Source organism: Erythrolamprus reginae, chromosome 4 (genome assembly GCF_031021105.1).
Source record: "Erythrolamprus reginae isolate rEryReg1 chromosome 4, rEryReg1.hap1, whole genome shotgun sequence".
NCBI lineage: Eukaryota > Metazoa > Chordata > Lepidosauria > Squamata > Dipsadidae > Erythrolamprus > Erythrolamprus reginae.
Genome location: NC_091953.1, coordinates 1,085,296 through 1,111,543, shown reverse-complemented (window position 1 = coordinate 1,111,543; position 26,248 = coordinate 1,085,296). Strand labels below are relative to the sequence as shown.

At 48.6% G+C, this 26,248-nt stretch overlaps 2 protein-coding genes across 16 annotated transcripts in view; one reads left to right on the top strand and one right to left on the bottom strand.

The window, feature by feature from the left end:
* Window positions 1-3,557: 3,557 nt before the first annotated feature.
* Window positions 3,558-13,391, bottom strand: LRRC51 (leucine rich repeat containing 51). Its single transcript, XM_070749395.1, is given in 7 exon segments — window positions 3,558-3,739; window positions 4,731-4,879; window positions 8,288-8,493; window positions 10,527-10,569; window positions 10,571-10,625; window positions 11,681-11,706; window positions 13,176-13,391. Coding segments are annotated over 7 exon segments (705 nt in total). The 5' UTR covers window positions 13,260-13,391; the 3' UTR covers window positions 3,558-3,597.
* An 828-nt stretch (window positions 13,392-14,219) lies between these two features.
* Window positions 14,220-26,248, top strand: part of NUMA1 (nuclear mitotic apparatus protein 1) — a 62,555-nt gene continuing 50,526 nt past the window's right edge. For 10 of the 15 annotated variants that reach the window (XM_070749380.1, XM_070749387.1, XM_070749379.1 and 7 more), the window contains exon 1: window positions 14,221-14,426. The gene's annotated coding sequence lies outside the window, so the exon portion shown is untranslated. Of the gene's footprint in view, window positions 14,427-21,566; window positions 21,660-26,248 lie in introns of those variants that run through there. The other 5 variants (XM_070749378.1, XM_070749383.1, XM_070749374.1 and 2 more) reach the window with 2 other exon arrangements.

Here is a 26,248-nt window from a genome sequence, read left to right as displayed (position 1 = left end):
GACCACTTGAAGATATTTGGACTTCAACTCCCAGAATTCCCCAGCCAGCGAATGCTGAATGTTGAAGTCCAGATATCTTCAAGTGGCCAAGGTTGGGAAACACTGAGCTAGAACATATGAAGAACATTTGCAAGAACCGGACATGGCTAGTTGCCATTGTTGTAAGCCACCCTGAGTCCTGAGTCCTCCCTGGGCGGCATATAAGTCAATCAAATCAGTCAAGCGAAGAGAAGGACCCGGGGAGACATGAGAGCAGTCTTCCACGTTTTGAGGGGCTGCCATATGGAGAAGGTGGGTGCAACCTGTTCTCCAAAGCACCTGAAGGCAGGAGGTGTAATCACAGGTAGAAGCTGAACAAAGAGATCAAACCTAGAATAAAACAGGAAATTCCGGATGGAACAATTCATAAGAACCTAAGAAGAGCCCTGCTGAATGGGGCCAAAGCCCATGGGGTCCAGCTTTCTGGGTCCCACAGTGGCCCAAGAATTGTCCATGGGGATCTTGAGTAGAAAGAGAAGGCAAGACCCTCCCTTTCCCTGGACCCCCAACAAATGGGACCCAATGGCAGAGAGAGAGAGATAGTGAGAGAGAGGAGAGAGAAAATATGGGAAAGAGATGATAGACAGATAGAGGAGATAGATAAGAACCTAAGAAGAACCCTGCTGAATCAGGCCAAAGCCCATTGAGTCCAGCTTTCTGGGTCCCACAGCCCCCCCGAGGGGAATCGAGCAGAAAGAGAAGGCAAGACCCTCCCTTTGCCTTGACCCCCAATGGGACCCAAGGGAACCCTGCCTGCCTCAACCAACATAGAGGTGGATCAATCACCCCCATGGATACACTTGGCATCCCTGAATCTGTCTGATGCTGCCTTGAAGCTCTGCAGGCTGACAGCTGTCACGACCTCTTCTGGAAGAGAATTCCATCAACCAAGGACCCTCTGGATGAAGAAATATTTTCCTTTATTCGTCCTCGCTTTCTTACCTATGAGCTTACCCCCCTAATCCTAGTACTTTGTGATAGAGAAAAGAATTTCTCTCTATCCACCTTTTCTATCCCGTGCATGATTTTATACCCTTCAATCAAGTCACCCCTTCAACGCTTCCCTCTTTCAAGGCTGAAGAGACCAAGGCCTTGCAACCTGGTCTCGTAAGGGAGGTGGATTAAGCAGTGGAATGGCTTTTCTTCAGAGGTTGTGGGTCACTTAGCAACAAACATGTTGGGCTCCATTGTGGTATTATTATGATTATGATTATTATTATTATTAATTAGATTTGTATGCCGCCCCTCTCCGTAGACTCGGGAGTAAGGCAAAGACTAACCAGATGTGATGGGGTCAAGCAATAGCAATAGCATTTAGACTTATATCCCACTTCCTGGTGCTTTCCCAGCCCCCTCTAAGCAGTTGACAGAATCGGCCTCTTTTCCCCAACACTCTGGGTCCTCATTTGACCCACCTGGGAAGGATGGAAGGCTGAGTCCACCTGGAGCCAGTGGGGAGATTTGAACTGCTGAACTACAGCTAGCAGTTGGCTGAAGGAGCCTGCAGGGCTGCCCTCTGTCCACTGCGCCACCGAAGCTCTCTGCTGATCTCTGCTAGGGGTTCTCAACTTGTGGGTCACTGACCCCTGGGGGCCTGCAATGTCACAAGACTTGAAGAAATGTTGTGCCTTTAAATCTTGATTTAAGTCTGGGGGACCTGTGGCCCGAAAAGGTTTCATATTTTAAAGTGGGTTCGTGGTGAAGAAGCAGTGGAGAGCCACCAACCTGTGCCACCAGGTGCAGCGCGCAGGTGGAATAGGAGGTCGAGCCCATCTGCGGAAGAACGTTTGAGGCAGGGGGGGGGGCTGTGTTTTCTGCCTGGGCCCCATGGCAGGCAGGGCTGAAGTAAGTGGACTAGGGTGCTGGACTATAAGGCCTCGAAGGTCCCTTCTAACTCCTAAGTGGGAGACGGGGCCGAATCGACCTTCACCGAAGGGTGCCTTGAGGCCATCCAGCCTGACCCCATGCCCCCCTCAAGTGGAGCTGGACCCCCCTAATGGGACAAAGGGGGCTTACAGACACACCATTGTGGTAGCGTTAGAAGTTTCTTGCAGTTTGTTTTCACATTCTGCAGCCCTGGGCCCAGAGGACACAGCAGCATTAGTTTCTAGCTTTTTAATTTAATTTAAATTAATTTATAGGCCACCCAACTCCTTCTGGTCTTTGGGCAGTTATCAGCCCTTATTCTCTCTTTAGCACTGAAGATTTATTTAGTTATTCATTCATTCATTCGATTTTTATGCTGCCCTTCTCTTTAGACTCAGGGCGGCTTACAATATGTTAGCAATAGCACTTTTTAAAAACAGAGCCAGCCTATTGTCCCCCCAATCAGATGTTCTCTAGCTGGGTCAGAAAAGTCCGCAAGAAAACCAGCAGACGAGACCTTACTGTCCTCCACCATTCCACAAACCCCACTCCTTCCAAAAACTGATGACGTTCCCTAGTTGGGCCATGAGACGCCTGCAAGAAACCCAAAGAGCAGCAAGGGCCCCACAAATATTTTCTCCCACTGGCCTTGCTTTTCTTCGCCTGCTTTATCTTTGACCGGTTACAATCCTGGGGGGGGGGGGAGCAACTTATCTTAATACCTAAAATACAGCTTAAGGGGAAACTTCCTAAGAGAGCAATCCAACCAGTGGGACCCCCCCCTCTGGAAATGGTGGCTGCCCCTGTTGCTGGAGGCTTTGTAAGGAAGAGGTTCAACAACTATTCACCCGAAATGAGAGAGACACTGTCGCTCAGGGGAGGGGGCTAGATGACCTCAAGGGTCCCTTCCAACTCTGCCTACTTTGCAGCCTATGAAACCTTTTTCCCACTCCTCATTGGCCACTTGGACCCTTTGGAAGGGAGAACGTTTCCTCTTGCACAGAATCCTCCCTCTGGGGGCATCTGATTGGCCAAAGGACGTAGGGCAGTGAGGGCGAATCTATGGCACTGGAGCCACAGGTGGCACATGGAGCCAAATTGCCCTCGCTCAGCTCCATTGTGCAGGTGTGTGCCGGCCAGCTGATTTTTGGCTTGCATAGAGGCTCTGGGAGGGCGTTTTTGACTTCCAGAGAGCCTCCAGGGGGTCGGGGAGGGCGTTTTTACCCTATCCCGGATCTAGGGAAGCCCTTGGAGCCTGAGGAAGGTGAAACAAGCTTACTGAACCCACCAAGAGTTGGGAAACAGGCCACTTCCGACCTCCAGGGGGCCTCCGGGGGGTGGGGGAAGCTGTTTTCACCCTCCCCAGGCATTGAATTATGAGTGTGGGCACTCACGCATGGGCAATAGTGCGCGCGCATGCTCTTTCAGCACCCGAGGGGGAAAAGGTTCGCCATCACTGCCGTAGGATCTTCCATCATGGGAAGAAGCTGTGTGGTGATAGCTCAGGGTGTCGAGAGGACAGGTGGGAGAGACCCTCGGACCGCCTGCCCACCTGTATTCTGGAAGAAGCAGCCACACACACACACATATACGCCCCCCCCCCCCTGACTCTCGTGCGCCCGTCCCCCCCCCTCCGCAATCCACCAGGTGCAGCCAGTCGAAAGCTTTATTCCCCAGGAAGGTGGTTCCCCATCAGTAGCGTTCCCGTTTCTTCCGCACGACCTTGGGCTTGATGTTCATGCGCCTCCAGACGGCTGCGGTGCTGCGGTCCAGTTTGGTGACGGCGCTGAAATCAAAGGACTTCAGCTGGGGCAAGGTGGACAGGACGTAGCTCCTAGGAGAAGGAAGGACGAGGGGGGGAGAAAGATGGGTCAGTGGTCTTGCTACCCCCCCTCTCCTCCCCCCTCTCCCAGGGCAGAAAGACGGGGAGGGCCACTGTTCCTTCTCTAGGGGAGGCCACATAATACCACAAGTCTTAAACCTGCCAAGTTTGGAGATCACTGACTTAGATGACCCCTCTGGCCTCTCCCAACTCTATCATTCATGACCAACTGCAGAACTCTGCGAGTTGAAGTCCACAAGTCTCAAAGCAGCCAAGTTGGAGACCCCTGACTTAGATCAGTGTTTTTCAACCAGTGTGCCAAGGCACACTAGTGTGCCGTGAGACATGGTCAGGTGTGCCGCGAAGCTCAGAGAGAGAAAGAAAGCAAGAGAGAGAGAAAGAAAGCAAAAGAGAGAAAGAGAACAAGAGAGAGAGAGAGAAAGCAAGAGTGAGAGAAAGAGAACAAGAGAAAGAAAGCAAGAAAGAGAGAGAAAGAAAGAAAGCAAGAGAGAGAAAGAGGGAGGGAAGGAGAGAGAAAGACAGAAAAAGGTAGGGAGAGAGAGAAAGAGAGCAAAAAAGAGGAAGGAAGGAAGAGAAAGAAAGAGGGATGGGGAGAGAAAAAGAAAGAGGAAGGAAGGGAGAGAAAGAGGGAGAGAGAAATAGAGTAAAAGGGAGGAAGAGAGAGAGATTTTTTTTGTCCAAACTTTTTTTAGCCCCACCCCACCCCGCTCAATGTGCCCCAGGGTTTCGTAAATGTAAAAAATGTGCCGCGGCTCAAAAAAGGTTGAAAATCACTGACTTAGATGACCCTCCTGGCCTCTTCCAACTCTATCATGACTGGCTGGGGAATTCTGGGAGTTGAAGTCCACAAGTCTTAAAGGGGCCAAGGTTGGAGACCCCTGACTTAGATGACCCTCCTGGCCTCTTCCAACTCTATCATGACTGGCTGGCTGGGGGAATTCTGGGAGTTGAAGTCCACAAATCATAACCACATACAGTCTACCTGTAGCCCTTCTCCTCTTCAATGGGGTTTCCGTGCAGGGTGAGGCTGCGCAGGTGAGGCAACACAGCCAGCTTGTCCACTTCCGAGAGATTCTGGATGCTGTTGCCGTGAAGGTTCAGATTCCGGAGGTTGTAGTAGGTGGTCAGCACCTGGGAAGAAGCAAGACCAATAATAAGGTTTTGGGGTTTTTTTTAGAATGGAATAGAATTCTTTATTGGCCCAGTGTGATTGGACACACAAGGGATTTGTCTTTGGTGCAGATGCTCTCAGGGGACATAAAAGAAAAAGAGACATTGGTCAAGAATCATGGGGTACAACACTTCATGATTTTCACGGGGGTGGTGGTGGTGGGTTAAATAAGCAATGAGGAAACAATATTAATAAAAATCTTAAGGACACAAGCAACAATTGACAGTCACACAGTCCTAAGTGGGAGGAAATGGGGGATAGGAAGGATGAGAAAAAACTAGTAGAAATAATAGTGCTGACTTGGTAAATAGTTTGACAGTGTTCAATTATTAGTTGAGCACAGTGATGGCATTTGGGAAAAAACTATCCTTGTCTCTAGTTGTCTTAGTGTGCAGGGCTCTATAGTGCCATTTTGAGGGGAGGAGTTGAAACAGTTTGTGTCCAGGATGCGAAGGGTCAGTCAATATTTTCAGAGCCCTCTTTGACACGTGCAGAATATAGGTCCTCAATGGAAGGCAGGCTGACAGCCATTGTTTTCTCTCTAGTTTTCTTTTTATTGTTGTTTTTCCTTCTTGGGTTTTTCTGCGAAGGGCTCTGGTTTACACCTTTCAGGTCAGCTTGCCCATCCCATCCCTGCCCCTGGCTATTAAGGGTGGTATTTATGACGGTCATAAATACTGGGCATCCGGTCTCTCTCTGCCCCTCCCCTCAACCATCTCCTCTGGGGTGGGTTGATGCCTGAGTTTTGTGGGTGAACCCAGCGACTGTCAGGTATGCTTCCATCATTCAAAGTCCAGGAAAGAAACCCCCCAACTCCATTTGATAGAGATGAGTCCTTTTACTAGACAAGAAGTGATAGCAACAAATCTCAACCAACAAATGCAAAAAGAATCAGAACCCCAGATACAAGCTGAACAAACAAGACCTTACAGACAATTTTCACTCCACTAAAGACCTTGGAATTCTCCTATCAGATGACCTGAGAGCCAAAGTTGCCCATTGCAACAACATCACCAAAAAGGCTTCGAGAGTTGTTCCTAATCCTATGTAGCGTCTACTCTGGTCATTTCACACTACCAGAGCATACAAAACGTTCGCCAGACCAATCCTTGAATACAGCTCATCTCTCTGGAACCCACACCGCATTTCGGACAAAAACACTCTAGAAAATGTCCAGAGATGCTTTACCAGAAGAGCCCTCCACTCCTCCACTCACAACAGAATCCCCCACGCAACTAGACTCACAATCCCAGGTTTAGAAAGCTTAGAAATACATTGTCTTCAACATGACCTAAACACAGCCCATAAAATCATCTACAACGTCATTCCTGTCAATGACGACTTCAGCTTCAGCCACAACAACACACGAGCACACAACAGATACAAACTTTGTTTGCCCTAGCACGAAGCCGAAAGCGCCAGCCTAAAGGTGATGAGTAGGACCTGGTCAAAACGTCGCCAGGATTCTATCAATCGTACATGGGGAAAGACTCAAAATACACCAGGACTGACCTGTGTGTGTATATTTATGTGTATAACACTGCTGCAATGGGGGCCCAAGATTTTTCTCACCAATTGCTGAGTGTTGCAATTTTTGGCCGAAGGAGAATGGACATGGCGCCACTGCATTGATTGACATTTGCTCCCTGGAGTAGGGAGATATTAAGCCCAAGTTTCATCTCCTGTCACTACAGTTGAGAAAAGCCTCCCCTTCAATCTCGAAATGGTCAAGAAATTCTCGGGCGGCCCTGACTCTGCCGATTTTGTGCGCTTCGATTTATTTATTTATTTATTAAATTTGTATGCCGCCCCTTTCCGTAGACTCGGGGCGGCTCACAGCAGTGATAGAAACAATGTACAATACAAATCTAATAATACGAAGTTAAAAACCCATAATTTAAAAAACATTCACACAACACACCATACATAAATTATATAGGCCTGGGGAAGATATTTCAATTCCCCCATGCCTGATGGCAGAGGTGGGTTTTGAGAAGTTTACGAAAGGCAAGGAGGGTGGGGGCAATTCTGATCTCTGGGGGGAGTTGGTTCCAGAGGGCCGGGGCCGCCACAGAGAAGGCTCTTCCCCTGGGTCCCACCAAATGACATTGCGTAGTCGACGGGACCCGGAGAAGGCCAACTCTGTGGACCTAACCTGTTGCTGGGATTTGTGCTGCAGAAGGCGGTCTCGGAGATAATCTGGTCCAATGCCATGAAGGGCTTTATAGGTCATAACCAACACTTTGAATTGTGACCGGAAACTGATTGGCAACCAATGCAGACTGCGGAGTGTTGGTGTGACATGGGCATATTTGGGAAGGAGTATTTAAGCATCTTGGGCCCCCATCACATCAGCATTCCTGTCTTTCGCATCCAGGTAACGTAATACAGCGCCCACTTCAGCCTTGGAGGGAGATGGGATGAGGAGGCTCCTCTCCAACCTCCAACACAATGCCCGTCGATGATCTACTGACCCCTGGCAGTGCTCGGTCTCTTCCGCTGGCTTCCCACTACACGATACTCACACCAACTTCCCCCGCGAACATTCCCCGCAAGAGCTACGGGCCTTGCAACCTGACTTTTTGGACAGAGCTCCTATTTAGTGGGCCTGAAACAGCCGTGGCCTTCCGTGGTCTGTTTGGTGGGGCCGCAGATCCCTTCCAGCTGTTGTTATGTGGGTGCCAGGGCTGCCATTAAGGTTACCAGATCATCAACTGGCGTTGTGGGGAAGGCTAGAGGTGACCGTCCTCTTTGTGTTTCCCGCCAAGTGCGACGTGCCCACTGCGATATGCCAACTGAATGCGAAGGGCAGGGACGGTGCTGTGACGGGGCCCCAAGATGCTTCCTGAAGTGCACAAAACCGACAGAATCGGTGCCACCCGAGGATTCCTGGATCCTTTCAAGGTTGAAGGGGGGGGGCTTTTCTCAACTGTAGAGGGACGGCAGATGAAACTTGGGCTTAATATCACCAGACTCCAGAGAGCAAACGTCAATCAACGCAGTGGCACCATGTCCATTCTCCTTCAGCCCCAAAATTCAAAACTCAGCAATCGGCCAGAAAAATCTTGGCCACCCATCGCGTCAGTGTTCCTACCCTTTGCATTCAGGTAGCGCATGACAGCGCGCACTTCGCCCTTGGAGGGAGATGGGATGAGGAGGCTCCTCGCTGACCGCCAACACAAGGCCCGTCGATGATCTCCTGACCCCTGGCACTGCTCGGTCTCTTCCGCTGGGGTTCCCACTACACAAAAGTCACACCAACGTCCCCTATGAACGTTCCCCGTGAGAGCTACGGGCCTTGCGACCTGACTTATAACGGACAGCCCTCGTAGCTAGACCTGAAAGGGCCAGGGGGCGGCTTCACGTACCGGATCAATGATGGGCAGGTCGTTGAAGGAGAGGTCGATCCAGTAGATGTCCAGCGGATACTCCAGCAGCTTCTCCATGATGTCTGAGAAGTCCGTCAGGTCGTTGAGGGTGTTGTTGTTCAGCCGGACGGCCTGGGTCAGCAGGTGGCCTCCCTGGACGCGCCGGATGGGCCTCAGCCCTGGACGGGGCTCCTCGGTCAGCAGGTCTGATGGGGGAGGGGGTGGCAAAGAGGGCAGAGTGGGGGGCGTCTGCTGTGCCGGGAGCAACTGGGCACAGACTGGCCCCTGAGGACTCACAGCTCTGGAGCATGTGCAGAGTGCAATTCCCACTGTTGGGAAGCTGCTAGGCTAGAAGCCTGTGGAGATTCTCGGCCATATGGGCCAGAGCTGTCCTCCACCCCCTCCCTGCAAAATTTAATTTACAGTAACTTAACTTAATTGAGTTTTAGCCGCCCAAATCCTCGTGGACACTGGGCAATGTACAGTAGTAAATAATACGAGGGTCGCCCAGAAAGCAATGCACCACATTTTTTTTCTCAGCCTACAGTAATGGTACGAATGCGAAACTTTAGATATACACAGTGGTCCCTCTACTTAAGGACCTAATTCGTTCCGTGACCAGGATCTTAAGTAGAAAGGTTCTTAAGTAGAAGCAATTTTTCCCGTAGGAATTGATGTAAAAGCAAATAATGTGTGCAAACCCATTAGGAAAGAAATAAAAGCTTGGAATTTGGGTGGGAGGAGAAGGAGGAAGAAGGGGAGGGGAATCAAAAACCCCCAAAACTTTAAGGCTTTAAAAAAAAAAAAGAGGGACTCTGAGGCGGCAAGACAGAGCAGGCGCCTCCAATACACCCGGCACAAGGCTGCCTCCCGTACACTGCGCCCGAGAGAGAAACCCAGGGGGAATGGCAGGAAACTGGCCGGGCCTTCGTGCCGCTCTCAAATTTCCTGGGAACATTTTCCCAGCCTCGGGTTCTTAAGTAGAAAATGGTTCTTAAGAAGAGGCAAAAATATCTTGAACACCCGGTTCTTATCTAGAAAAGTTCTTAAGTAGAGGCCTTCTTAGGTAGAGGGACCACTGTACATTATTTGAATTGTCAGGAGTGCGTGTGTAAATTTTGCGTTTCGCAGCTGTGTTTCAAAATGTCACCTGTAAGTGACGTATGTTACAAGCAGCGTGTGGTCATTGGATTTCTCACTGCGGAGAAAGAAACTGTTGGGAACATTCACAAATGTTTGTGTAGAGTTTATGGAGAATCTGCAGTTGACGGAAGTACGGTGAGTCGCTGGGCATTGTTCTGGTCTCCGGCTAAGGCCACTGATAATTGGAATAAAGGGTGGCTAAATGCACACATTTGTAAAACACCACATCATCCTTATTTTTCTTTCCTTTGTTCCACACTGAATCATCTCAGCACGCAGCGCTAATCTCTTATCTTAAACTTCGGTATGCAAGGCAATATCAAAATCATTGAAACATTCCACAAGTCATTCTAAGATTTACGGCTAGTCAAAGTTAGCCCAGAGTCATAAAAACTGCAATTAAAAGCCCACAAGGCATAGCTTACATTCGGAGCTGCTTGAAAAAACCTCCATATTTCTTAGCGGCAGATTGTCGACTCAAGTCTTCTCTTCCGCTGACACCCAGATGTGACAAATTAATTACTTGATTAATTAACCCTTTCCTCTCCTTAATATTTCTTCCCTGACACTCGCTCTCTTTGCCTCTGCAAGCGTCTGAAATGAGGATTTACCCATCTAGTATCTGCTTCTCCTTCACTTGAATCTGAACCCGTAGAAATGTCCTGTGGTTGGTCACCTACTTCTTCTGCCTCTAAATCAGGCCCTGCCACTAACTCATAACCACTTTCTGAATCAGAATCTGAAAAGTCCCCAAACTGAACAGGAGCAGACACAACAGGCACAGAGGGGGAGGCCATGAGAGATGCAGAAATGGACTTGTGACCCCAACAAGGAGTGGCACCGACAGGGCCTAGACGTCCTTGTGTCTCGCTGGAGGAAGGCCATACAACGGGACGGAGATTACGTGGGAAAATAGAGAGGGTAGGAGAAACATCCTTCTTTCTTGTGTGTAAGTTTCATTGGGTTCAATAAATAATTGTTGGAGGAAAACAAATGTGGTGCATTACTTTCTGGGCGACCCTCGTAATATCCAATATCAAAACCCCGAAATAAAAAAATGGCGCCAGGATGGAGGGGGTGGTGGTTTGGCTTGTACCTTGGATGAAGCTGATGCCCCGGAAGGAGAAGTCCAGCGGGGGGCGCCTGGAGGGAGGCCTTGGTGTAATTCCAGTGCTCACACGTCTTCCCAGCTGTGCTGGCGAAACACAAGGCCCCACGGACAGAGATTCGCACGCGGAGCAGCCCGGGAGGCGGCTGGGCCAACTGCTCCAGAACCCCCAGAGCTCTGTCCACGCCTTTGACTTTGGGGAAGGGGACTCTGCCTGGAGGGAGGGAAGGAGGGGGCAACCAAAGAAGCCCCCCCCAGGGAAGGCCAAAAGTGGGGGGGGGGGGCGACTGCGAGGCCTTGGAATCAAAGGTGGGCACTGCGGGAAACCTGCCTGTGGACATCTTGGTGTTTCTGACCACGCACTCTGGGCAGCCCTGGACACCTCTATACGCCATGATCCACAAATCACCACGGAAGGCTGAAATCAAGGCACGGCACATCGCGGTCCTGTCTCCTTCTGAAACTCTGATTGTTGTGCAAATGAGGTTTGGGGTGTGGAGCCAACAGGCAGGAGCACCAGTGGTGGGATTCAGTTGGCACCAGTTTAGGGCACTGGGATAGATCCATGAAAGATGGGACCGGATGGCAGGCCTGTCTCTAGAGCTCTGGGACACTGGAGGGGGAGGGAGGGGAGGGAGACAGAGAAGGGGAGGGAGGGAGGGAAAAAAAGAATAAAGAGAAAGGGAGGGAGGAAAAGAAGAAAGAGAAAGGAGGGAGGGAGGGGAGGAAGAAAGGAAAAGAAAGATAGAATAAAGAGAGGAAGGAAGGAAAAGAAAGAATAAAGAGAAAGGAGGGAAGGAAAGAGTAATGGAATAAAGGAAGGAAAATGGGGAGGAAAGCAAGGGAGGGAGAAGTGAAGGGAAAGAGAAGAGTGCAGAACAGAGCAACCAGGATGATAAAAGGACTGGAAACCAAACCATGCAAGGAGAGGTTGCAGGAACTGGGCATGGTCAGTCTAGCAAAGAGGAGCTCCAGGGGGGACATTACAGCATCTTCAAACACTTGGGGGGCTGCCCCAGAGAGGAGGAAGGGGGTCAGGCTGTTTTTCAAAGGCGCCAGAGAGCCAGACGAGGAGCAATGGATGGAAACTGACCAGGAGAGATTCAACCTGGAAAGAAGGAGGGAGGGGGAAACGTACCCACCTGGGATAGGAGAGAGCGGAGCTTGCCTGGGGGAGGAAGAGGGAGAAAGAGAATTAGCACCCCCAGGAAGGCAGGAGGCGCCGCTCAGGGGGGGACGGTGGAGTCCTTGCAGCTGGGGGGGTGGTCTCTCTCGCAGACCTTTCATGGCCCAACTAGGGAACACCATCAGTGCTAGAAAGGAGGAGGAGGAGGAAGAGGGGAAAGGAGGAAGAGGAGGAGGAGGAAGAGAGGAGAGGAAGCCTGGGGTCCTTGGTGCTCTGTGAATTTGGTGATTTTCTTGCAGCTGTTTGATGACCCCACTAGGTATCACCATCAGTGTGAGGGAGTGGGAGATTTGCTCTCTGTTTCTATACGGTGACTTGCCCTGTCAGTGTTGATGGGGTGGTGATTTTCTGCTTCATTAGGGTCCTGTTTTCTGCAGGCTACGTGAGCTAACTGCCAGCTGTAGTTCAGCAGTTCAAATCTCCCCACCGGCTCCAGGTTGACTCAGCCCTCCGTCTTTGTGAGGTGGGTCCGTTGAGGACCCAGAGTGTGGGGGGCAAAAGAGGCTGAGTCTGTGAACCGCTTAGTATATAAGACAGATAAGTCTACGGGCGATTGCTATTGCTTTGTCTGGGGCTAACCACAATACCTCCGGGACCGCTCCTAAAAAACCCCTATGGGAAGTTGATATTCTCCGTAGCTCCTAGGATTGATGTTTGGTTTGCTTGGGTTGTGGGATTCATTTCTATGATAAGGGTTTTAATCTGTTTTTTAGTATTGGATTTGTACATTGTGTATTGTGTTGTGAGCCACCCCGAGTCTTCGGAGAGGGGCAGCATACAAATTAAATAATAATAATAATAATAATAATAATAATAATAATTATTATTATTATTATTATTATTAACATAGAAGACTGACGGCAGAAAAAAACCTCATGGTCCATCTAGTCTGCCCTTATACTATTTTCTGTATTTTATCTTAGGATGGATCTATGTTAATCCCAGGCATGTTTCAATTCAGTTCCTGTGGATTTACCAACCACGTCTGCTGGAAGTTTGTTCCAAGGATCTACTACTCTTTCAGTAAAATAATATTTTCTCACATTACTTCTAATCTTTCCCCCAAGTAAAATTTAATTGTATTAAATTTCCTATTAAAAACACTTCCCTCCTGAACCTTATTTAACCCTTTAACATATTTAATTTATTATTATTACTACTACTACTACAACTATTATTATTATTATTATTATTAATCCCTGCTTATCTGGGTATCAGCTGTAGAGAAGCTCATTGCTCCCTTCAGCAGTGATCATTAGCTAGATGGGCCCTGAAACGTCTGCAGGGAAATGACCAAGCACCAAGGGCCCCAAGTCTTCTTCCTCCTCCTCTTCCTCCTTCTCCCATTGGGCAATGAAAGGTTTGCAAGAAGCCGCCATAGAGAGCACCAGGGATGCCCCAGAATTAACACCTAGCAGCGAAAGCAAGACAAGAACAAAATGGGTCGGAACCTTTTCACAAAGAGAGATCCATTCCAGAAAGAAGGCGGAATCTTTCCTCTGGGAGAGCTTCATCTGTGGAACAGCCCGACTCATGAAGGTAGGGTTTGAAAGAAGAGATTGGACCACCGTTGGTCTCCTGTTTGACCAGGGGGCTGGACTAGAAGACCTCCAGGGTCCCTTCCGGCCGTGTTATTCCCTTATCCTAAAGGGCTGCTTGATGGACAGGCAGTCAAGGGACTTTGGGTCAAGTGCCTTGAACTTTTTTTGGGGGGGGGGGTGAGTTGATGAAGCTCTTAATTCATCCCCATCATCCGAGCAAGGCTTGCCACCGGGAATTCAGGGCGATCCTTTGGCAGCCGGGAGGGGTCTTCGGAGGGCCCCCAAAAAGCGCAGGAGGAGGTCGGATCCCAAGGCTGCCATCGCCCAAGTCAGCTGCGGGTCTTTGGAGTCGCAGTGCAGCTCTATCCAGAGAGGGCAGCGCTTGGAGAAGCCCGGGTGGCCTTGCTCTACCCTGGGATCGCGCGCATCCTCATTGGATCGGGCGCAAAGGTGCGCGCAACCACCCGCTGTGGCTCTTAACGGTGCATCGGGGGTCCCTGGCGCCCACGGGGGAGTGTGCAAAAGAGGAGCGACCTTGCAACGGGTGCAACTCCAGGATCCGGGCTGGGTGGATCCTCTTTTGCGCCCGATCCAGTGGAGATGCAATCAAATCCTTTGGCTGGGGATGATGGGAGCGGGAGTGCAATCTGCAGCGGGCTTTTTGTTGTTTTAAACCGCCATGACCCCCCCCGCCGGCCGCGCCTCCCCCTCCCCGCCTTGCAAGCGCGCCCCCTCCCGCGCGCGCAAACTCACCATCCTCGCCGCCGCGGATTAGAATGCGGGGGCGGGGCGTCGCCTTGGCAACAGCAATACAGCCGCGTTCTGAAGCGGGCGGGGAGGGGCCGAAAGAAGAGAAAGAAATGCGCGGGGCCGCGCAAAGGCTGCCGGGAGGTGTAGTCTCTAAGAGCGGAAGCCGAGCACCTGTTGTTGTTTTTTTAATTGGGCGCGCGGGGCCTGCCGGGAGGCGTAGTTCCGGGCCGCGCTCGCCGTCGCCACAGCCTCCGCTCTGGCCGAGGCCCGCCGAGAGGCCCGACTCGAGTTCGGTGGGACGCGGCGGGAGAACCCCTGACTGGAGCCCCGCGCGGCGTCCCCAACAGCCCCCACGGGAGCCCGCGGGTTTGGGAGCGGCCGCCCTTGGCCCTCACACGACGGCCCGGCCAGGTAGGCCTCTGCTGGGCGGGGGGGCGGGGAGAAGGGGGGGACTCGTGTGGGTGGGTGGGTGGGTGTGAGGTATTGCGAATGCCGTCCCGTCTCCGGGTTCAGCGTGTCGTGCGAACGCGGCTCTGCGAGATGCGGGTTTAAACATCTCCCTTCAATAACCCGTGTTGGGGCGGGGGAGACTCGGAAGGAGGGGTGGGAATGGGGCGGGGGTCCCTCATTGGGGGGACGTGGTGAACCCCGTTTTTGGGGTGCTTTCATTTCTCCTTCGGGTGCAGTTCTGCCTTGGGGGGGACAAAGACCCCCCTCCCCTTCCCCTGGGCAGCATCTTTCGCCCCTATGCAGAATCCACGGCTGTCCTTATTATTTATCAATTTATTATTTATTAATTTATTGATTATTAATTTATTGATTATTAATTGATTTAAATTATTTAAATTTATTACTCAAATTAATTATTATTTAGGAAACTCTTTCCAGAGCAGGATACCACCGTCTTTCAAGACTGGGTTGCCAATGATGACATTTATTATTTATATTTATTTATTATATAGTATTTAAATTATTTACATTTATTATTTAAATTAATTATTATTTAGGAAACTCTTTCCAGAGCACGATACTGGAGTCTTTTAAGACTGAAGATTGCCAATGATGAAATTAATATATTAATATTAATTTATCAATTATCAATTTATTATTTAAATCTATTTATTAGACAGGTCTACAAATTACTATATTTTTGTAATCATCACAGTTGACCTTGTACTTTTCTGAATCATTTTTTTGTTCTGATTTCAAAAATGTAGATAGTTTTTTCTGTGGCAGGTATAGTTTCCACGGAGCAGCTTCGTTATTATAAGGCAATATACTGGCGACATTAAGAAAACAGTCATTACCACATACGAAAATGTAGAAATAATGTAACAACAAAAATGCTTCTATATCGGAAACTTTATCTGGCTGAGCAAAACTAAGCACGTTATTGGAATCAGCACATCAAACTCCATAAAACAGACATATTACCTTTGCTGATTATTTTTTTGCATTGGCCAGTGTTATTTATATTAATTTTTATTATTTATTTATTTATGATAATTGATTGATTGATTGGATTTATATGCTGCCCCTCTCCAAGGACTGGGGCGGTTTATTTTATTTATTATTTTATTTTATTTATTTTTATTTATTGATTTTGTCCAATACACAATGAGGGTTTTAGTGGGTATACACATAGTAAAATACATGATGAAGGTTATAGAGGAGATACTCATAGTAAAATATATCTGAGAAAGAATAGAAGTTATAGGAATAGAACATACTAATGAGAGAGTAGAAGAGATATAGGAATAGAAGAAAGGTATAGGAGATATAGGAGAGCAATAGGACAGGGGACGGAAGGCACTCTAGTGCACTTGAACTCGCCCCTTACTGACCTCTTAGGAATCTGGATAGGTCAACCCTGGATAATCCACAGACTCGGGCCGGCTCACAAACAACAATAAAATAATGTACAACAAATCTATTAATTTAAAAATCACTAAAAACCCCTTATTAAAAGCAAACATATCATGCATAAACTGTATGCTTTGTGTGTGTGTGTGTTTGCGGATGTATAAGGGGTGGGTGTGAGGGGGAGGTTGGGATCTGTGACTCCCTCTTCTTCCCTCATTCCCTACCCTGATGCCCCCCAAAGCACAACATTTTGCTTTTCACTGCCAAGTGGGGGGTTCCCTGGATGTCGCTGTGTGGTTTGTGTTTGCAGGCATTCTCGGCAGGGGAACCTAAGTCACCAGGATTATATTTGATTGATTGATTTGTCCATCTATTCCATTCATTTGATTTCTGTAGCCGCCCCCACCTCAGTCCAAGGACTCTGGGTGGCTTCCAGTTTTAGAACCATGGCAAAGATAACAAGTATTTTTAAAAACACTAAAAAAAACTTATCCCAAATAAATGCACATAGAGCTTTAGGGATCTGGAATCCAAGTCTTTCTGGTGGGGATTTGAGGGATCTGGTCAGTTTTGTGTTGCCGCTTCCAGTGTGCCTTTTGCACCCGATAAAAAGACAGAAAAAGCAAACTTTAAAGAGTATAATAATATGACATCAATTTTTCCAAGAATACCCACGTGCATCTGGCTGCTTTCTTTGCCTCCTTTGTTAAAAGTCGATTTTAATTTCAATATTTATCATTTTAATAGTTGATGTTTTCATCTTCTTGCTTTTACTTGGTTATAAGTAAATTCTTCAATTCATAGCAACATGGGCAGCATATACATTCCATAAATGCTGCTAGAAACTCAGGATTGGGCTGGGGTTTCAATGGCGTTTTCTTGCAGGCAGTGGATTAGTTAACTAGGTAACAATTTCATTCTAGAAGGGAGCAGGGTAAAAAGAGCGCACTGGCACTGATGATATTACACTGATGATATTACCTAGTTGGGTCACGAGATGTCTGCAAGAAAACTCCGACACCGCCTTCTGCCGCACGAATCCCAGCGACCGATTAGGTCCCACAGAATGGGCCTTCTCCGGGTCCCATCAATCAATGTCGGTTGGCGGGCTCCAGGGGAAGAGCCTTCTCTGTGGCGGCCCCGACTCTCTGGAACCAACTCCCCCCAGAGATTAGAACTGCCCCTACTCTCCTTGCCTTTCATAAGCTCCTTAAAATCCACCTTTGTCGTCAGGCATGGGGAACTGAGACATCTCCCCCGGGCATATACAATTTATGCATGGTATGTTTGTATGTATGTTTGTTTTAGTAAATGGTTTTTTAAAAATATTTTAAATTAAAATTTAGATTTGTCATGAATTGTTGTATTTTGTTGTGAGCCGCCCCGAGTCTGCGGAGAGGGGCGGCATACAAATCTAAATAATAAATAATAATAAATAAATAAATAAATAAAACTACCAAGCTCAGAGAGCGTCAAGGACCCCACCGTTTTCCTCCTCCTCCAAACCTCCACTTCCCCCTCTTCCTACTAGTGCAATGTATACATTAACATTTCGCCTAGATTTTAAAAAACACATTAAAATAGAATTTTTGTTGCTAAATGAGCAAGGGTCCTTATGTGAGTTGCACCTGGTTTGAACAGTTTCAGTGGTTAGATGGCCGAGACCAGTGATGTCTGAACACCCATCTTTTTAACACATGAATGTATGAACATACATTCCGATGATTGTGACATCCGGCCATGAAGGATGAGTAACTGAGAGAATATACCTGTATGTGTTTTAATGGGGTTTTGCTAATGAAATGTTTTATACTGTTTTAGAAATTGAAATTTTAGAATTTGGAAATGCGGTTTATACTGTTTTAGAAATTTAAAAAGAGCCCTTTGGGCGTCGGGCAGAATATAAATATAATTAATAAGTATAATTAATAATGATAAATAAATAACATATGAATGTTTAAATGATCGATGTTGAGGTACCAGACTCTAGAATAGAATAGAATAGAATAGAATTTTATTGGCCAAGTGTGATTGGACACACAAGGAATTTGTCTTGGTGCCTATGCTTTCAGTGTACATAAAATAAAATATACATTTGTCAAGAATCATGTGGTACAACACTTAATGATTGTCATAGGGGTCAAATAAGCAATGAAGAAGCAATATTAATAAAAATCTTAGGATATAAGCAACAAGTTACAGTCATACAGTCAACATGGGAGGAAATGGGTGAAAGGAATGATGAGAAAAACTAGTAGAATAGAAGTGCAGATTTAGTAGAAAGTCTGACAGTGTTGAGGGAATTAGACCATCTAACCATTGAAACCATTAAAACCAGGTCCAACTCATATAATTTTATGGTTGCAGTGTATTTTTTATTGTTTTATTGTTGTAAGATGCCCTAAGTCCCACGGGATTGGGCGGCATATAAATTAATTAAATTAAATTAATACCCCTTGCTCGTTTAGCAACAAAAATTGTGTTTCCCAATTGTGGCTATCAATTAGGTTTCTTCACCACCACCCCTCCACCTGTGGTCTGTCTTGCTTTTTCAGTGGTAGCCTCCCCGTCCCCTCCCAAAATCAAGGTGATAAATTGAAGTTACTGGACGCTGCCTTGACCATTGTGCTGTAGGCCTCCCCTGACTTTACCAGCTTGGAGGCGGGCAGACCAAAATTCAGCGTCCCAAACTCCAGTGATCGGACATGCCTGTGCAAGCTGGAATTTGTGCAATGGGCCGTGTTGCTTTCAAGTCAGAGAAATGTGAAATCTTTTTTCCAGCGTTCCGCGTGGCTTCCCAGGGATCCCCCCCCCCTTTGAGGTTGGATTTTTGGAGCTGTGCTTGGAATCTAGTTTTCCCTCTTGAAGCCTCCATCCAAACAGTCCTCCTCTCAGATGGACGGAGCGCTTGGCTTGGTCTCTCCTCCTGGATGGAGAAGCTGCTGGACAAGGATGAAAGACTTGCCAGGGGCTGCTTCCCCTCTTCCATCCATAGAAACATAGAAGATGGACGGCAGAAAAAGACCTCCTGGTCCATCCAGTCTGCCCTTGTACTATTTCCTGTATTTGACCTTAGGATGAATCTATGTTTATCCCAGGCAGGTTTCAATTCAGTCACTCTGGATACACCAACCATGTCTGCTGGAAGTTTGTTCCAAGGATCTACTACTCTTACAGTCAAATAATATTTTCTCACGTTACTTCTAATCTTTCCCCCAACTAAAATTGAATTGTATTCAATTTCCTATTAAAACACTTCTCTCCTGAACCTTATTTAACCCTTGAACATATTTAAATGTTTCGATCATGTCCCCCCTTTTCCTTCTGCCCTCCAGACAAGACAAATGGAGTTCATGAAGTTTTTCCTGATAGGTTTTATGCTTAAGACCTTCCACCATTCTTGTAGCCCATCTTTGGACCTGCTCAATTTGATCCATCTCTTTGTGTAGGTGAGGTCTCCAGAACTGGACACATCCAACCAGCCTTTGAAGGTGTTGGCCAATCTATTTTTGCTTCTTCTTTTTCGTTTCCTAGAAGGTTTTGTGCCAATTTTGTTGTTCTGTAAAAGTGGGTTGCTTTGAGGGGAGAATTGCATTTGATCTGCTCTGGAGATTCTGTTTCTGGTGCCGGAAAGGTGCTTCCCATCACCACCAAAAGGCAACTGGACGTTTGTTTTTCTTTGAAGACATTTCACTTTTCATCCCAAGAAGCTTCCTCAGTTCCAACTGGTGAAAAGTTAAGTCGGAACCAAAGAAGTTTCTTGGATGAGAAACAAAAACGTCTGCAGGAAAAACCAGGGTTTTTTTTGGGGGGGGGGGGAGCATTTTGGGGACATGGGATCTGCTCTTTCTCCTGGGGAAATCTCTTTGGCAAGGGAACTGAATGGTGGGTGGTCAGTGACAAAAGGGAACCAATATCTTTTTTAATGTCTAGTAGCACCTCTCCTGCCCTCGATTAAAAGGCGCAAGCTTTTGCCAGGCGCCTTCTGTTGTTGATAGACTGGGATGTTTCAGGTTTTTCTCATTTGTAAAGTGTGAAGTGTGCCGCCTTGTGAAACTGATTCTATTTCGGTCTCCTCGGAACAGAACTTAGCGCGGCAAATCTCCCTGGGTTTGCATTTGTTTGTTCATCAGGGGTTGTGGCTGCTCTCTGAGCTTGGTGGTTTCCTTTCAGGCGTCCTGTGACCCAACTAGGGAACCCCATCAGTGCTCGACTAATATGCTTGGCCTAGAGCAGTGTTTCCCAACCTTGGCAACTTGAAGATATCTGGACTTCAACTCCCAGAATTCCCCAGCCAGCATTCACTGGCTGGGGAATTCTGGGAGTTGAAGTCCAAATATCTTCAAGTTGCCAAAGTTGGGAAACACTGCCCTGGAGAGCAAGCCCCCCTGCCTTTTGCCCCTGATGATGATCCTTAGCTGGACCCTGAAACGTTGTCAAGAAAACCACCCAGCTCAGCAAGAACCTACGGCTCCGCATCTCAACCCCGGGTTGCCAATATTCCCTTCCGCCAGGTGTAGCTGCGCACTCTCCATGTGCAAGCTTTGCTTGGTTGCTGTGTCATAGACTTGCACAAGGCTCGTGTGAGGGGTGTGTGTGTGGCTGTGGTGGAGTTGTGTTTCCTTAATGGATGGGCTGAGCCCCATCATTAGCCAGGCTGGTGGGTAAGTCTTCTGGAATACGTTCTGTCCGGTCAGTTTGGTGCAGGGCTGGGTGACCTATCGCCTCTTTACGACCGGTGGACTTCAATGCCCAGAATCCCTGGCTGGCTCAGGAATTCTGGGAGCTGAAGGCCGCAGGTTGTAAAACAGGTCTCCAACCATGGCCACTTTAAGACTTAGGGACTTCAACTCCCAGAATCCCTCAGCCAGCCATGAATGATAGAGTTGGAAGAGGCCAGAAGGGTCATCTTAAGTCAGAGGTCTGCAGCCTTGGCCACTTTAAGGCTTATGGAGGCTGGAGAATTCTGGGAGTTGAAGTCCACAAATCTTAAATGTGCCAGGTTTGGGGGGCCCTGTTGTGAAGGGCCCACAGCTGCTTTTGGCTGAGGTATTGTTTGTCCCAAAGGCGCTTTTTTCCAAAGGCAACTCACCCTGCTGTGGGTTTTCTTGGAAGACGCTTCTTCCTCAGCTCAGAGGGTGGTGGGGAAGGGAAGGATTGAAACTTTTTTGAAGCGTTGGGGAGAAAAGAACCATGTTGAAACCCCCCCCCCCTTCCTCCACCCCGTCCATGTTGTGTCTGAGGAAGGAACGTTTGCCTGGCGGGGCTGCAGCCTGAGAGGAAACCATAATAACATATAACTCAACCAACATCCAGGCCGAATGAGAAATTAACCCCATAGAAGCAAAAGCAAACATTAAAAAACGGATCGGGATTAAAACCCTCCTTAAAAGCAGCCTTCTCCCCCCCCCCAGCGGACTCCAACTCCCAGCACCGCCCAGCCAGCCGAGCGGGCGCAGAGCAGCGCGCGGGAATTCTGGGAGTTGGAGTCCACAGGCCTGAACGCGGCCCAGCTCGGAGTAGGCCCAGGCCTGCCCGAGGAGCTGAGCGGGCGGAGGCGGCCTCCTACCCTCTCCTCCTCCTCCCTCCATCCGGGCTGCGCTCGGCGGGGCGAGGCCGGCGGCGGCGTCTACGGGGCGCCTCGGAAAGGCCTGACGTCCGCCTGGCTGCAGGCCCGGCCCGGCCCGGGAGGCGGAGCGCGGCGCGGCGCCTCCCGCCCAGCCCGGAGCAGCCTCCCTGCCCGCCGCCCGCCTGACGCCCCGGAGCGCGTCTCGGCCCCCGGTAAGCCTCCCCCGCAGACGCTCGGCTCCTCCGGGCTCCCCCGGCCCGCAGCACTCCCCGCCAGGCGCCCGCGCCTAGGCCACCCCGCGGCGCCCGCTGCCCGCACTAGGCCCGGCTTTGTTCCCGCGGGTTCGGCCCCGCTGCACGGGAAGCCCCGGAGGCCCGCTTGGTCCCGGGAAAGCTCAGAAGGAATCCCCCCCCCTCCGCCGCCTTTGCCAATTGCGCGCTTTGCTTTTCCCGTTTGCACCTGGCGCCGTTTGCGCGCCTTTCCCCTCCCCCCGCAAATAGTAATAACGCTCTTTTTAAATTTATTTATTTTAATGTTTTATTTTGCGAATGAATGCACGGTGAATTTCCAGCCTCTGCAGGGAGGCTTTGCTGGTGCTACTTCAGATGTGGGAGCCTCTTGGTTGCACTCCCTCGAGGCCTTTGCAGGGACCCAGATAGGCAGCTGTGGGGGTTGGCTGGGGTTGCAGAGGTGTCCCTGGGTGGGAGCCCTTCTTCGTCTGGTTCTTCTTCTTCATCATCCCTGCAGGTCTTTTAAGAAGAGACCCGACAGCCACTTCTCCCAAGTGCTGAAGGGCAGGGTTTCCCAACCTTGGCAACCTTGACTCCAGAGTTGAAGTCCCAATATCTTCAAGTTGCCAAGGCTGGGAAACCCTGCTGTAGGGTGTCCTGCTCGAGCAGCAGGTTGGACTACAAGATCTCCCCTGCACCTTCCAGTTCTGTTTTGATTGGTTGGTTGATTACAGCAAGAGCATTTAGCATTTATAGCATTTAGACTTACCTACCCCCTTCCTAGTGCTTTTTACAGCCCTCTCTAAGCGGTTGACAGCCAGGCTCTTGCCCCCAACACTCTGGGTCCTCATTTGACCCACCTTGAAGGACGGAAGGTTGAATGAACCTTCAGCCGATGGTGAGATTTGAACTGCTGAACTACAGCTAGCAGTTGCCTGAGGGAGCCTGCAGCGCTGCACTCTAACCACTGTGCCACCCCAGAGAGATGATAGATAGATTTATTTACTTATTTATTTATTCGAGTTTTATGCCGCCCTTCTCCTTAGATTCAGGGCGGCTTACAACATGTTAGCAATAGAACGTTTTAGATAGAGAGATAGAGAGATAGGAGAGATAGATGACAGACAGACAGACAGAGATGATGATAAATAGATGATAGAGATAGATACATAGCAATCGCACTTAGCCTTATGTACCGCTTCCTAGTGCTTTTCCAGCTCTCTCTAAGCAGGTTACAGACTCAGCATCTTGGCCCCCAACAATCTGGGTCCTCACTTGTCCCATCTGGGAAGGACGGAAGGCTGAGTCAACCTCGAGCCAGTGTGGACATTTGAACTGCTGAACTACAGCTAGCAACTTGCTGAAAGTAGCCTGCAGGGCTTTACTCTAACCACTGCACCACCCGGGTTCTTTATAGACTTCCCCATCATATACGGCCTCTCTCTGAGTGGTTTGTAACATGGAAGTGTTATTTGCATGTTGCCCCCAACAAACCAGGACCCCGTTTCATGGACCTCAGAAGTATTTGGGGGGGGGGGTCATGTAGAGTAAGTAAATACAGGGTAATAAATGTAACACCTGTAAGAGAAGGCTGAGTCCATTATAAATAGCACGTATACCATTTTATAGTGCTCTGCAGCCCTCTCTGAGTTGTAAGTCGTCCTGCTCCCAAAACTAGGTTCTTCAGATTTAAAAACAGTTTGGACTTCTTAAGATTTGGCCTGCTTGTATTTTCATATTTGGACGGTTTGCTAAGCGTGTGAATTTTGTTCCAAATCTGCAGAAACCACCACTGTTATTGTTGTGTGTGCGCACGCTCTTAACCATTCACATACTATTGCTGGACAGACTGATAATAACTAGATAGCCATCCCTTCCTTTGAAATTTTCCACTGTGAACTGCACTTGGTCTTCAAGCTATGATTACTTAAATATACATTTTTCTACAAAAAAAAAAGATTGAAAATGCCTTCAGTGCCGCAGGGCTCAGTGGGGGGTTAACCCTTAATGTTTAAAATTCCAGACTTCACTCTTTAGAGCTGCATTTTCTTCTCTGGAGCAACAGTAGATATAATTACAATGGGAATAGCTGTCAAAGGAAGTAAATGAATGGAGATTTTCATATTCCTTCGGCTGGGTTATTTTATTTTATTTTATTTATTTATTGAACTTATATACAAAATTGGTGGAAGGCCTTAAGCATCAAACTGATCAGGAAGGACTTCATGGACTCCTTCTGTATAGTCTGGAGGACAGAAGGGAACATGATCGAAGCATTTAAAGATGTGAAAGGGTTAAATAAGGTTCAGGAGGGAAGTGGAACACAAGAACAAGGGGCCACAATCTGAGGTCAGTTGGGGGAAAGATCAGAAGCCACGTGAGAAAATATGATTTGACTGAAAGAGTCGTAGATGCTTTGAACAAACTTCCAGCAGACGTGGCTGGTAAATCCACAGTGACTGAATTTAAACCTGCCTGGGATAAACATCCATCCACCCTAAGATGAAATACAGGAAATAGTCTAAGGGCAGACGAGATGGACCAGGAGGTCTTTTTCTGCCGTCAATCTTCCATGTTTCTAACCATTTGTTTAGTGACTGTTCGAAGTTACGACAGCACTGGAAAAAAAGGGACTTGGACCGTTTTCCCCACTTGCAACCAGTCTTGGGTCCGGCAGCAAAAATGGAGCTGTGTGTGTGCAGCTATGACTGACCGGCGTGCGGACATGCGTTTCGGAGCGAGATTTAGTTTCTGCGCATGAACAGGAACCAAAGTCTCATGAAAGGACGTGTGTGTGGGTGTGTGGGATTTCAGGGATTTTCAGCAAATTTTTTTGCTTCCACATCTGCGCAGAAGCAAAAAACAACAACCCCCCACCGAAATCTCATACCTCCCTACGCCTTCTCACAAGATTTGCTTTGCGCACATTCGCAGAAGCCAAATCTCGCTCCGCCGTGTGTGCACGCCCACCGGTCACTCAGAGCTGCACACGCAGCCACACCGCTAGGTACCCCCGCCTGCTACGACCATTGCAACATCTCTCTGGTCACGGGATCAGAATCCAGAGGCTTGGCAACTGGCATGTACTTACGACAGTTGCAGTGTCCTGGGTTCAGGTGGCCCCTTTCGCGACCCTCTGGCCAAAGTCAATGGGGGGATTCACTTAACAGCCATGGCAAGAAAGATCGTAAAGTAGGGCAAAACTCCCTTAATGACTTCATTAGCCATGGAAATGGAGGCAGGCTATGGACAAGGAAACAACCGGAAGGAAGGCCACAGATCAGTGAGGGTGAACCTTTTTTCCCATGGGTGCCAAAAGTGCATGCGTGAGCGCTATCATGCATGCGTGAGTGCCCAAACCCATAATTCAATGCCTGGGGAGGGTGAAAACAGCCTTCTCCTCCCCATGGAGCCCCATATGGAGGCTAGAAATGGCCTGTTTCCCAACTTCTGATGGGCCCACTATACCTGTCTTTCACCCTCCACAGGCTCTAGAGCAGTGAGGGCAAACCTATGGCATGGGGGCTACAGGTGGCACCTGGATCCATATCTGCTGGCACACAAGCCATTGCCCTAGCTCAGCTCCAATGTGCATGGGTGTGCCGGCCAGCTGATTTTTGGCTCCCACAGAGGCTCTGGGTGGGCGGTTTTGGCTTCCAGGGAGCCTCCAGGGGGATGGGGGTGGCCGTTTTGACCCACCCCTGGAGTCCAGGGAAGCCTTTGGAGCCTGGAGAGGACAAAACACGAGCCTCCTGGGCCCACCGGAAATTGGGAAACAGGCCGTTTCTGGCCTCCGGGTGGCGGGGGAAGCTGTTTTCGCCCTCCCCAGGCATTGAATGATGGATGTGGGCACATGCGAATGCACACTATCTCTATTGCACGCTCTTCCGGCACCCCAGGAAAAAAAGGATTCACCATCACTGCTCTAGAGGCTTCCCTGGAGAGGGCAAAAATCCCCTCCCCTCTTCCCCCGGAGGCCCTCTGCAAGGCCAAAATGCCCTCCCAGAGCCTCCGCGTGAGCCCAAAATTAACTGGCCAGCATGAAAATGCACGCTGGAGCTGAGTTAGGGCAACGGCTTGTGTGCCGGCTTGAGGACTGCTTGTATGTGTTTTGTTTGACTCACAAGTCCATTCTAACTTTCTTTCTGCTTGAAATAACCACCCTTAAAAGTAACGTTACTTCCCAAGGACAAAATGAACAAATAATGGGAGTGAAGGGTTGGTTTGAGACATTAAAAAGTCTTCTTGTTTCTTTCTTTCTGTTCTTTTTTCGCTAAGAGCCTAGGAATCTCTCTTCCTGCTCCCTTTCTTTATCAGGCCTCCAGTGCAGAATACTAGCATGTCTCTAAACTCAGAGAAGGAGGCAGAGGGGGAAAATTGCTTCCATCCTGAGAATTTTCACTTCTTTTCACTTCTTTTATTTGGAAAGTTGCTATTCCTGTGATGGAGAAACAGGAGCAAAGTTTGCTTTTAGGTTTTTTTATTGTTTTCATTTGTCAACTATGTAAAATACCTCCGGATTTTAAAAAACCAAAGCAACACCTCCATTGGTTTTTAGTTTTGTTCCCCAT